This window comes from Pteropus medius, unplaced genomic scaffold (assembly GCF_902729225.1).
Source record: "Pteropus medius unplaced genomic scaffold, Ma_sr-lr_union100, whole genome shotgun sequence".
NCBI classification, from domain to species: domain Eukaryota; kingdom Metazoa; phylum Chordata; class Mammalia; order Chiroptera; family Pteropodidae; genus Pteropus; species Pteropus medius.
Window position 1 is genome coordinate 29,553,779 of NW_024351730.1, and position 13,599 is coordinate 29,567,377.

The 13,599-nt window shown below is 34.7% G+C and overlaps 1 protein-coding gene across 7 annotated transcripts in view; it reads right to left on the minus strand.

Moving 5' to 3' along the window:
- The window catches only part of LIN54 (lin-54 DREAM MuvB core complex component), a 49,143-nt gene that overhangs the window by 15,809 nt on the left and 19,735 nt on the right, over positions 1-13,599 (minus strand). For all 7 annotated transcript variants that reach the window (XM_039845603.1, XM_039845607.1, XM_039845606.1 and 4 more), the window contains exon 4: positions 10,887-11,029. In XM_039845603.1, coding sequence (XP_039701537.1) covers positions 10,887-11,029 — 143 coding nt within the window. The remainder of the gene's footprint in view (positions 1-10,886; positions 11,030-13,599) is intronic.

Here is a 13,599-nt window from a genome sequence, read left to right on the forward strand (position 1 = left end):
GCCCATATTATATCCTCAGTAAATCTAGTCAATTCTGAAAGGCTGAGAATACTCCACAGATACAAATAAGCCTACTAACATATGGGTAGAAGACCAAATTCAGTCGAGAATTATACCAATTTTGACTGTCTAGGGAAACTAATTTTGGGTGATTCAGATCTGAGTCAATACAATCATTTTTAATCGTGTTCTTTAGTCCTACAAAAAGCAATGTGACTTCTTAAAAAGCTAAATGAAATATCAAAGGCAGAACACACAAGTCTTAAATTTTTCCAGTCTACGGCCATGCCACTCTGAACAAGCCTGATCCTGTCTGATTTCGGAAGCTAAGCAGGGTCGGGCCTGGCTAGTACTTGGATGGAAGACTAGGTGCTGTAGGTGTAAAAAATAAGGGATTGTAAGATGACAAGGTCCTTGCAATCTGTGAGGTCAACCAAGGGTTGCCTCACCTAAAAAAGTTCCTCTAGTAGTTGAATACCACAATAAGTTTAGTTAATATCCATGATTGCGTACAATTATTTTTTTCTTATGAGAACTTAAAAAAAACCTACTGGCTTAGCAACTTTCAACTATACAATATAGTATTCTTAACTACAGTCACCAGGCTATACATTACATCCCCAGAATTTATCTTATAGCTAAAAGTTTGTTCCTCTGATCACCTTCACACCCCCTGCCTCTGGCAACCACCAATTTGTTCTCTGTAGGGTTCTTTTTTATTTCCTTTTGATTCCACATGTGAGATCACCCAGTATTTGTCTTTCTCTGTCTGACTTATTGCACTTAGCATAATGCCCTCTCAAGGTCCATCCATGTTGTCACAAATAGCAGGATCTCATTCTTTTCTATGGCTTAATAATATAGTGTGTGTGTGTGTGTGTGTGTGTGTGTGTGTGTGTGTCACATACACACATTTTATCCATTCATCTGTCAATGGAGACTTAGGTTGTTAACCTGTCTTGGCTACTGTAAATAATGCTGCAATGAACATGGAGGTGCAGATATCTTTTCAAGATGGTAATTTAGTTTCCTTCGAGTAAACACCCAGAATGGAATTGTTGAATTATATGGTAGTTCTTAGTTTTTCAAAGAACCTCAACACTGTTTTCCATAGTGGCCACACCAATTTATAGTCCCATCAACAGTGCACCAGAGTTTCCTTTTCTCCACATTCTCTCCAACACTTATTTCTTTTCCTTTTGATAACAGTCATTCTAACAGGTGTGAGGTGATAGTTCACTGCGGTTTGGATTTTCATTTCCCTGATAAATAGTAATGTCAAACACCTTTTACTGTGCCTGTTGTATATTTGTATGTCTTTCCTTGAAATATAATATTAGGTTCCTCTCCTCATTTTTTAATTGCATTTGTTGTTTTTTTTTAATCTCTGTTGTATGAGTTATTTATATGTTTTGGATAGTAACCCCTTATCAGACATAGGATTTGCAAATATTTTCTCCCATTCCATGGGTTGCCTTTTCATTTTGCTGATGGTTTCCTTTGCCATAAGATGCTTTAGTTAATGTGGTCCCACTTGTTTATTTTTGCTTTTGGTGCCCTATCCGAAAAAATCATTGCCAAAACCAATATCAAGGAGCTTACCTCTTATATTTTCTTGTATAAGTTTTATGGCTTCAGATCTTATGTTCGAATCTTTAATCCATTGACTTGATTTTTGTGTATGGTGTAAGATAGTGGTCCACTTTCAATCCTTTGCATGTGGCTGTCCAGTTTTCCCATCATTTATTGAAAAGACTATATCCTTTCCCCATTGTATATTATTGGCTCCTTTGTTATAAATTAATTTACCATATATTCATGGGTTTATTTCTGGGCTCTCCATTCTGTTTCATTGATCTATGCATCTGTGTGTATGCCAGTACTATACTGTTTTGATTATTATAGCTTTGTAGTATAGTTTGAAATTAGGAGTTTGTAGGGTTCCATATTAACATGCTTTTAAAATTTGTATGACAGAATGTTTACAAAGCTATCATCATGGAAAAACTATGTTTACATTATCCTAATTCCCAAGTTTTAGGTTATAAAAATAAATAAAACTATCAAGCAACAAATTTGCAAGCTTTAAAATGCTTCTAAGTTAAAAGAGATAAATGAGAAAATGAAGAGATAAATATATTTACATGACTAATGACAGAGTCAAATCTTGAGATGGATACCAGAACTTTCAGCACTGATTTACTGACTGGTGAAATATTATTAACTAGGTATAAGGCGTTCATTTGTTATTTCTCATGGATATTAACTCAACAGATTTTATTCATAGTTATGAATTGTAGTGGCAAGAATAAGTAATTTAAATGTGATGTATTAGAAGCATTCAAGGATATGGTCAAACAATCTTATCAGGTAAAAATAGACAATCTGCTTTATAAGACATCAGCCTTATAAAAATCACAAACCAGCCACACTAAGGATTTAAACATATTACCAAGATAGGGTAAATAAAATAGTATGGGATTGGTCTAAAGGTCAAAGGAATAGATAAAAGAAACCATGTATAGAAAGTTCATGATGAAAGCTGGCTTCGCAAAGCAATAGCAAATAATGAGCTAGCTATTCAATTAATTCTATGGATTAGCCATTTGGTCTGAAGAAAAAAAGCTGGATCACTATCACCTTTTCCTTGTAACAGATTCCAAATAGATTAAAGATTTAACCTAAAAAATACAATCAACACTGGCATAAGGCCAGACATATATACCAATGGACTAGGATAGAGTCCAGAAATAAACCTGCACATATATAGTCAAATGATTTTCAATATCTGTGCCAAGACCATTCAATGTAAAAAAGATTGTCTTTTTAACAAATGGTGCTGGGAAAACTGGATATCTACATGCAAAAGAATGAAGGTGGACCTTTTCTCAAAATCATGTACAAAAATTAACTCAAAAGGGATCCATGACCTAAATGCAAGACCTAAAAACTAGAAAACTCCTAGAAGAAAACATAAGATGAAGCTTCAGGACACTGGATTTGGCAATGATTTCTTGGATATGACACTAAGGGCACAGGCAATAAAAGAAAAAACAAACAAATTGGATTTCATGAAAATTTAAAAATTTTGTGCTTCAAAAGATATTGTCAGAGTAAAACAGTAACTCACAGAATGGGAGAAAATATTTGCAAATTATATGTCTCATGAGAGATTAAAATCTAAATATATAGAGAACTTCCAGAACCCAAACGAATCAATTAAAAAACAGGCAAACGACTTGAATAGACATTTCTCCAAAACAGATATACAATGGCAAATAAACACATGAAGAGATACTCAAACATCACTAATCATTAGGGAAATGCAAATCAAAACTACCATGAAATACCACCTCATATCCATTAGGATGCCTACTATCAAGAAACAGTGTTGGTGAGGATATGGAGACATTGGAACTTTTGTGCACTGTTGGTGGGAATGTAAAATGACATAGCCATTTGTGGGGAAAAAAATGAATGGTGGTTTCTCAAAATTAAACATAGCATTATCATATGATCCAGAAATTCTACTTCTGGGTATACACTCAAAATGAGAACTGAAAGCAGAGTCTCCAAAAGATATTTGTACATCTATGTTCACAGCATTATAATTCCAAGCTAAAAGTGTGAAAGCAACCTAAGTGTCCATAGACAGATGAAGACATACACTTATTCAGCCTTAAAAGAAGAAGGAAATTCTGACATATGCTACACCACTGGTGACCCTGAAGACATCATGCTATGTGAAATAAGCTAATCACAAGAGGATAAATACTATATGATTCCACTTGTATGAGGTACTTAGAGTAGCCAATATCAGAGACAGAAAGTAGAATGGTGATTGCCAAGACTGGAAGAAGCAAAGAATGGGGAGGTGTTATGTAATAATGGGTATGTAGTTTCGGTTTTCCAAGTTGAAAAGAGCTCTGGAGATGAATGATGAAGATGACAGCACAACAATGCGAAAGCACTTAATATCACTGAACTGCACACTTAAAAATGGTTAAGACAGAAAATTTTATATTGTCTGTATTTTACCACAATAAAAGAAATAGATTTCCACCTTCTAAAATGGGTTATAAAAATCAGTCAGGATAAAAATGATATAGAAGCTAGTATTAGTTTAACCATTTCATAAAGTTTAAAAATAAGAATAAATCTATCTGTTCTTGTACTTAACTTGTAATAAAACTTACATGTAAAATATATAATATAAAAACAAAACGATTTTTAAAAAATGAATATATAGTTTAAAACACTGGAATAAGAAAAATTTGTCTAAGCATAGCTTAAAAACTCAAAATTCATACATGAAGATGCTACAATATTTTGGCTAATTTAATGTGTGAAATTTCTGCAAGAAAAAAAGACAAAGCTAACTCAGGAAAATGTTTGTACCCATTTTAATAACAAAGGATTAATTATCTTAATATGCTGTGGCATTTTTATAGCTCACAAGGAAAAAAAGACAAAACCAACTAATGGGCATCAGAGTTCACAGAAGAGTCCAGAAGACACAAAGACATGAATAATTTTTTGAAATATAAATCTATGTGAGATCTTCTAATCAGTTAAACTGGCAAAGACTAAAAATGGCTTATTAAACAGGAGAGCACAGAAACAGACCCACATAAATATGGTCAACTGATTTTTGACAGAGGAGCAAAAGGCAATTCAATGAAGTATAGTTTTTTCAACAAATGGAACCAAAACAATAGGACATCCACACAAGCAAAAACAGTGAATCTCAACATGGACCTTAACACCTTTTCACATATGGATCATGGACCTAAAACTATAAATCAAAACTATAAAACTCCTAGAAGTTAACACAGGGGAAAATTTAGGTTCCCTTGAGTTGGTTGATGATTTTTTTACATACAATACCAAAAGCACAGTCCATGAAAAAAATTTGGTAAGTCAAACTTTATGAAAATTAAAAATTTCTGCTCTCAAAAGACACTGTTAAGACAAGCCATAGACTGGGAGAAAACATCTGCAAAATACATGGTAAGGTCTAAAGATACAGGAGCCTCTAGGTTCCATTCCAGAACTGCTTAAACTAAATAGTGCCACAGGGGTGCAACTAACAAAATCCAGGGAATGAAAAACAGGTTATAAACAACTCCCCCACCTCAAAAAAAAGGCAAGAGAAAAAAAGGAAGATGAAGAAATTCAGAGAAATATAAATAATTCACAAACTTATCTAAATCTCAAATTCAAACAGTATAAAAAAAAGATGACTGGAGAAATGTGAATTAAGTAGGTATTTAATGGCATTAAAGGAAATGGGTAAGTTTAAAAAAAAGTGTCCCTCTCTTTTGTGAAAATAAATATCTACAGATGAAATGACATGATTTACTTTTAAAAAAAATTCAAAATGGGAGGAGGGTTATAGATGAAAATAAGGAAAATAGATAATCCTAAAGTTTGACAAAGGGTACATGGGATTAATTACACTAACTTTTAAACATATTTTTAATTTCTCTAGAAGTTTTTAATAATATGGCAATAGCATCCCACAGATATCCAATCAGTATAATTATAAAAGCATAAAACAAAACCAATATAACAACACAGGAAACAATAAATTCTGTCATTTATTCCTCCTGCTCCTTTATCCTGAAAATGGACACTGGTATGAAGAACTATATAAAAAATAACAATTCAGGCAACAGAATCAATTGCCTGAACTCACCTCAACTCTAACTCATTAATCTTACAACCATCTATATCAAAGTTTATCAAGAAAACAGACTCCCTTCACTTCAAATTGTACTAATAACCACCATGACCACACCACCCCCAACCCAAACACGTAAGAGCTTCATAGCAAAAGCAAAAGTTATCACCTTCTGAAACTTCTGTCCCAAAAGTGTTCTCTCAACTTTCTGCTATCGTCACTGAAATACATATGCAAAACAAATTCAAAATCAGCTTTATGATTCATCTTTGCCTGCTTTGAATCCACCATACAGACATTACCTAATTTTTTTGTAAACTTCACTTTCATATTTTTATTATATCTCTTGTTGCCTCAGAAACATTCCATAAATCTCCATTTAATGATAAAATTAAGCCTAAATTTGCTTTGTTTTGAAAATTATCATAATCTAACCCTATATTTATATGCTCCCTACTCCCTCTAAAGCATTACTGATTCCAATCAGAGTAGCCATCTTTCTGTCCCATGTTTTATCTATTTCACCTACCTTTATTAGAATATAGCTTCTCAACCCTAAATGTATAAACTTAAAAATGAAAAATTTTTTAAAAATCCAGATGGCCATTCCACTAATGAGAAGCAAACTTAGAGATGATCTAGATGTTGCGACCATCAGGTAAAGACTTTAACTACGATTGTGTTAACAGACCTTGTGAGAAAGAAAAACATGCAATTAACAGGTAACTGCAGCAGGGAGGTAGAAACTATAAGAAAAGAGTCAAATGGAAATGTTAGAAATAAAATAAATACAATTATCAGAGATGAAGAAGTCTTTCAGTGGGCCCATTAGTAAACTCCACACAACTAAAGAAAAGAATCAATGTACTTGAAGATATGTCAACAGAAATTATCCAAACTGAAACACAACACACAGAAAAAAAAAAGTGAGGGAGGAAAACAGAATAGAGCTGTGGAACTGTATGAGTGTAACATCTTTGGACTTTTAGAATGAGAAGAGAAAAAATGAGTCAGAAGAAATATTTGAAAAGATAATGGCCAAGAGTTTTCCAAAAATAAAAGACAGTATAGATATAAGAAGTTTTAAAATTAAGATAAGTATATATTTTTCTTTCGGCTGGAACCACCAACTTCCAGTAATTCACCACAATGACCAACATAAAGGGAAAGAGGAAAGGCACCTGCTACATGTTCCCTAGGCCTTTTAGAAATCATGGGGTTGTTCCTTTGGCCACATACACACGAGTCTACAACAAAGGTGATATTATAGACAGCAAGGGAATGGGCACTTTTCGAAAGGAGTGCCCCACAAATGTTACCATGGCAAAACTGGAAAGGTCTACAATGTTACTCAGCATGCAGTTGGCATTGTTGTAAACAAAGAAGTTAAAGGTAAGATTCTTGTCAAGAGAGTTAACGTACGTATTAAATAAAAGCTCTCTAAGAGCCGAGATCTTGAGCATAAGCTCTCTAAGAGCCAAGATAGCTTCCTGAAACATGTGAAAGAAAATGATCAAGAAAAGAAGGAAGCCAGAGACAGGTACCTGGGTTCAACTGAAATGTCAGCCTGCTCCACCCAGAGAATCAGAACAAAGGAGCCTGAGCTGCCAGAACCCATTCCCTATGAATTCATGGCATGATAGGTGTAAAACAAACAAACAAAAAAACAAGTCTAATGGAGTAGGTGTCCTCTCCCCCAAAGAAATATGTGTAAAGAAAACTGTCCTATTTATAATAATAATAAATATATATTTAAAAAAAGAAAATAACAACAACACAACACAACACACATCTGGGCACATTAAAAACTCCCCACATTCTAAAAAGTACAAGACATTCATGCCAGACTTACTAAAAGACAGCATCCCTATCATCTATCTCCTGTCTATTAAAAATAAAACAAAACAGATTGGAAATAGAAGTGAATTCATAAACAGAGAATGCTAGGGTTATATTTCAGTGAGAACTAGACAAGAGTTCTCCAAGAAAATCTCTGGGATAGACTTGGTGATAACTGTAAGAGAAAACTGATCCAAATCTTTGGCTGGCAATGTACTGAGATAAAGAAACTATTAAGCCCATTTTGGTCTAGCTGTCAGAAATGAATGCAGTAAGAGAGTTCTTGGGAAAATGCAATACATATCCCCAAGAGTTAAGGGCATATCTGAACACAGAGATTGGTCCCAGCCTGGAGAATTGTGAAAGCAAGAGGTTGAATGGAGCTGTCAAAATGGCAGTGCAAACACAACAGAGGACAGCAGTTAGGCAAGCTGCATTTCTACTACTGAGTTCTACAGGTTTCCCATGAGCCAAATAGATGTTGCAAAAGGGCTAAAGCATCTTGCTAGGCCAAAAGATATGTCTTCTGGAATAAGAGCATTCAACTGTAACAGGCTGTAGGGTGGACTACAGGAGGCAAGGCTAGGAGGAGATTGCCAAAGGTAGCTGGAGTGTGCACCATACCTAGACATGGAATGGGCAATGTGGACATACCCACGTGTACTTCCCAAAACCTTTCTAAATGCACAACACACGTGGACACCTGCCACAAGAGGGCACCAGTAGATGGATTATAATCATCCTAGTCATATAAAACTTTGTCTTTTCTCTTCTAATCTTCCCTCCGATCAGAAGCCAAAAGCAGAAAGGGAGAAGAGGTAGAAAACTAAAAAACAGATCACACTCCTCTTCTCAACTACATGATCCCTGAGCCAACTAAGGTCTGAAGTGAGAGGAGAAGCTTTCACCTGAATGTAAACTGTTGCTCTGACCTTTCAGAACTGTAAATTTAATCACCAAAATAAGGCTAGTTAAAAATGACCTCTGGCAAGAGGTAGGGAGGAAAAGCCAACATGGCATGGCCAAAGTCAAGGATGAGAGAAAAATAAAGCTAGTTCCTATTTGTCAGCCCATATGCCAGTCATATTAGTCTACAGTGCCACCATCTACTGTTATTCAAACCAGGAATCTAGGAGTCATCATAGATTCTCCCCTCCCTAAGATCCTGACGTCCAGTCATTATGCCTTAAACCTCTTTCAACATCTCTCTTCCTCCCTAGCCCCTCAGATACTAGTCTAGCTCATAAAGTACTATAATACATGCAAGTTAGTGATTCTCTATACTGGGCTACACTTTAGAATTTTAAAATCTCATACCTGAGTCCCAATCTAGAAACTCTGATTTAAATAGGGTCAAGTAGGGTCCAGCCATTAATTTTTTCAAGAGGTCTCCAGGTGCTTCAAAACTGCAGCCAAGGTTAAGAGCTGCTAACATAACTGGTTTATCCCAGAATCCAGGCTTACTTTCCTCCAAACTATCTTTTATAACGCCACGAGAGTCATCTTTTTAAAAATACAAACCTCTCATTATCCTAGAGGAGTGGTTTCCAATCTAGGCCACCCATCAGAATCACTTAAAGAGCTTTAAAAAATCCTGATACAGGCCAAACGCCAGGCCAATTAAAACAGTCTCTGAGGATAAAAGCAGGCATTGGCATTAAAGCTCCCGATGTGATTCCCACGTGCAGACAAGGCTGAGAACCACTGTCCTGGCAGCAACAGAAAGCAACATAAAGCCTTTAAGAACAACAACATCCAAAACTCCCCTGAAGGTAATGAGACTTTCCATTAACCTTAGCACCCTTGGCTTTTAGCACCCTTAGCACTCAAAGCAATGTACCTCCCTGAAAGGGTCACACTTTTAGATTTTTGCTCGGCTCACCCAAAGCTAAGACCCAAACCACCTTTAAAGTCAAGACCTTTCAAGAATAGCCTCCTCTGTATAAAGCTTACCTGACACACACAGCAGAGCTCATAAATCCAAATGTGACTACTATGATTCTGTAGGGCAATTTTTAATGTTTAAGTCTAAATTTCCTATTGAAACCACTTGAAATTAAAAACTTATTCATACTTTTATCCCCAGTGCCTATCACTATGCATAACGCACACAGTAAGCACTCATATATGTTGCATTCCATTTAAGTAAAGAATTATATATATTATTATGTAGGTAGAATACTATTTCAACAAACTTTATAAGACATCATATTAGAGTTCTGGTCAAGATGGCAGGAGATATTGGAAAGGTTTAATTTTTGTAAATCATTTGGTAAGGTGCCTGGCACATATTAATCTTTCAATAACTATTAGCTATTATTACTGTTTTCATTCTGTAACTTGCATGACTTTTCTATTTCATCTGAAACCTCATACCTTGCTTTATTCTGAAACATGCACACACCTGCTGCAATTCTTTTTTTCTTTGGAGGAGTTTCACTTATTGTAAAATTATTTTGGAATAGCACTTTGTCTAGTTGAGGAATTAAAATATAATTTGAAAAGAAAAAAAGAGACATCATATTCATGTCTCATTAAAATAGAAACCAGCAGCTAGACTTTTTAAAAATATAAGACAAATGTTTAATGTTTGTTCTATTTATGAACAGTAACAAATTAAGGAAAAAGATGGGTACAAAGGGCAGAATCACAAGGGTAGAACCTTACAGAATACTGATGTTTGGCTTTCTACATGAATATGTCCTTTAAAACATACCTTTTTCAAAACGTTATGCTGATATAATGATATCCATATGTTTTAGATGAGTTAAGACTACTTATTTGACCTAATAGTAAAATGATAGGTACTTTGCCACCTTAAAATGGAAACAAATTATGAAAAGTTTTCAAATGCTTTGAATGAATTGTACTTAAGCTTAAAAACTCTGATAATATGATTATCAGCATTTGATGGCAATTTCTAGTACTCTGGGAACTGTTACCCAAAAACTCATATCTCCATACCCAAGACAGCTTAAGCAGAAGACAAAAAAAGTTACATTTAACATTTTATATTTATAGTCATTATATGTGTGACTTACCCAAAGACAGTAATTTTGTACAAATATTAACTGAAGGACTAAACAATTACATAATGTAACTCATTCAAAAGATTTTTGTTGTACCCACATTCATATGGGCCATGCAAATCATCTTAGCATTCAAAATGGTTACTACGTTACTATGAGTTTAGCTGAGTTTTTTAATGTCATATATCCTTGATTACTAAATTAATCCAGTATCTACCAAATGTCTATTAGTTGCTTGGGAATATATTAAAACTGAAATATCTGAAGTAACTAGTAAGAAAATAAAGGCATTAACCACAATATTTTGCATTTGTGGTTAATTTTTTTTTTTTTACCTTATTTGGCGATTTCAAAGGTGAGATGGCTATTTTATTTGGTGTCTGTGTTGTAGAATTTAAAGTTGATCCAATAACACCACTTTCAGATATTGTTATAGTCTTTGATGGAGTCCCAGGAGTAGACTGTGAAAGAACCCTACCTGCAAATGAGAGGCAGCATGTCAGTTTGGCTTTTTAAAAATAATAATATAAAAATGTATGTGATCTACACCCACAAGGACTGTAAGGACCACATATGAACTTAAAACACTTGAGTCCCTAGCTTGAACTATGAGAAACCTAAACAAACAAAAAAACAATGTTTCTTAGTAATACTTAGTATCTTAATACCACTTTATATAAAGTTCATGAAAACACTTCTGCTCACGGTTCTAGTCAAGCTTGTTGTATCTTCCAGAAAATAAGCAACATATCCTGTGTAACACAGGTCCTGAAAGTCAAGACTTGAATCAAAGTATTAAAATTTCAATCTCTGTTCTCTACTATACTGCAGCTGTCTTACTCTTTGAACTTAAACCACAGGATACAATTAAATCCACATCTATAAAAACATAGAGTTACTGAACTAACTTGAATACTGTCTGGCTTAATATTGTCTGAATTTAGACTGCCAAGAGGAAAAAGAAATGCATTCCTGGCCAGATCTCAAGAGGAATACAGAAATACTGTATTCTCTTCTGGATAATACCCTTCAGGAACAACACAAAAAAACTGTAGTGTGTCTGGATGGTTTAGAGAATTGGAAATCATATAATAATGAGTTAAAATATTGGAATTTTTATTCTAGGCAAGAGAGGAACACAAGGATATGACACTCCAAATTCTTAAAAGACTGTGTGACAGTCGTTTGTCCATTCATCCAGTATTCTGGTTCTTTTCCATTCCGGGCACTAGAACTGTACTTCCCACCCCTTTGCACTCCCTGTGGTTAGGTTAGGGCCACATGACTAGTTCTGGACAATGACTTATGAGTAGAAGTGATGTGTGTGTGTCATTTTTGGGCCAGAACATTTACTGCCTATGCAAGGCCTCCCAAAGCTCTTCTTCTCTGTCACATCTGAGATGGTGGCTCCTGTCAGCCTGGGTCCTTGAGAGACTGATGATAAAAGCCTTCTTTCTAATCCACAGTGGACATGTAGATAATCATGAAGTATCAATAATAAAATAAATTTGGGGGATTTTTTCTAATTTCTGAGATTTGGAGATCGTGTTCATTATGGAAAGAAGGCCAAGATTATCCTGACTGATTCAGGCTATCAAGTTGAAGGATTAGAACCAATCTGTATCACATCAGTTGCATAGCACTAATGCACAGAAACAGAAAATGTTCATTTCAACATTAAGAAAGAACTTCTAACAAAAATTTCCAATTGAAATGACTGTTTCAACATAACTGACTTTCTAGTCACTGAAGGTGTTTTAAGCAGATGTTGGATAATCAAATCTACTGTGGGACCTGCTTGTTTTTATCCAGATAGCATCAGATTATATAATCTCCAAATTCCTATCCTTAGCTCCACAGACAAATTTAAGCAAGAATGCAAGTTATACAATTTCACCTTGAAATCAATTTATAAGGCATTTATACTCTACTGTCAGGTTTCCTCCACCTGAATCAAAAGAGACAAACCCCAGAAAGCCACAGATGGGACAGGCTGGGGCAGGGAGTTAGCATATCTGAGAGAGGACTAATTCTATAAGAGACTAATTTATTGGTGAATATTTTCACACTGACAAAGTTTTCTCTACTGTAGCAACCTTGTAGCTTGGGAGGTCTCAAAACAAGGACCTCTGTATCTCATTTAACCATCTCAAAAGTCTTGTGAAGTGGTTGATATCAACATTTTACAGAAATAAGATGAACAGATAATGTATTTACCCAAGATCACAGAGAAAAATCAATGAAAGAGCCATGACTAAAACCCAGTCTCTCAACAGTTCCTTCCTACTACACTGCTTGCATGACATATTCATTCAATAATACATTCACTGAACCACATCTGTATGTCAGAAACTGTGTCAGGTATTGGAGAGATAAAGATAAAAGAACTACCATCAATGTACTATATACATACAATGGAATATTGTTAATCCTTAAAAAGGAATTCTTACACTTGGACACAGATGAACCATGAGGAAATGAATAAGCCAGTCATAAAAGGACAAATACTGTATGATTCCACTTATATAAGGTATGTAGAGTAGTCAAAGTGATAGAGACAGAAAGTCTCTGCTAGGGCTCGGGAGTGAGAAGAATGAGGCATTACTGTGTAACAGGTACATAGATTCAGTTTTGCAAGATGAAAAATGTTTTGGAGATGGACAGTGGTGATGGTTGTACAACAATGTGAATATAAGTAATGCTACTGAATAATAATCCACTTAAAAATGATTAAAACGGTCTGGGTGGTAAACACACAATGCAATATATATACGACTTACTGAATGATACACTTAAAACTTATTTGATTTTGTTAATCAGTGTCACCCCAATAATTTTTAATAAAAGATAAAATGAAATTATTAAAATGGTCAACTTTATGTTATGTATATTTTCTACAACTTAAAAAAATTAATTAACTTTAAAAAACTAGATGGCAAACAAAAAACAAAAAAACACCATTTAGAAAAATCATGAGTTTAGGGAGGCAGGAAAGGAGGCAGAAAAGAAAGCCATGTATTACAATACAGCATGACTAACAGAAATTTT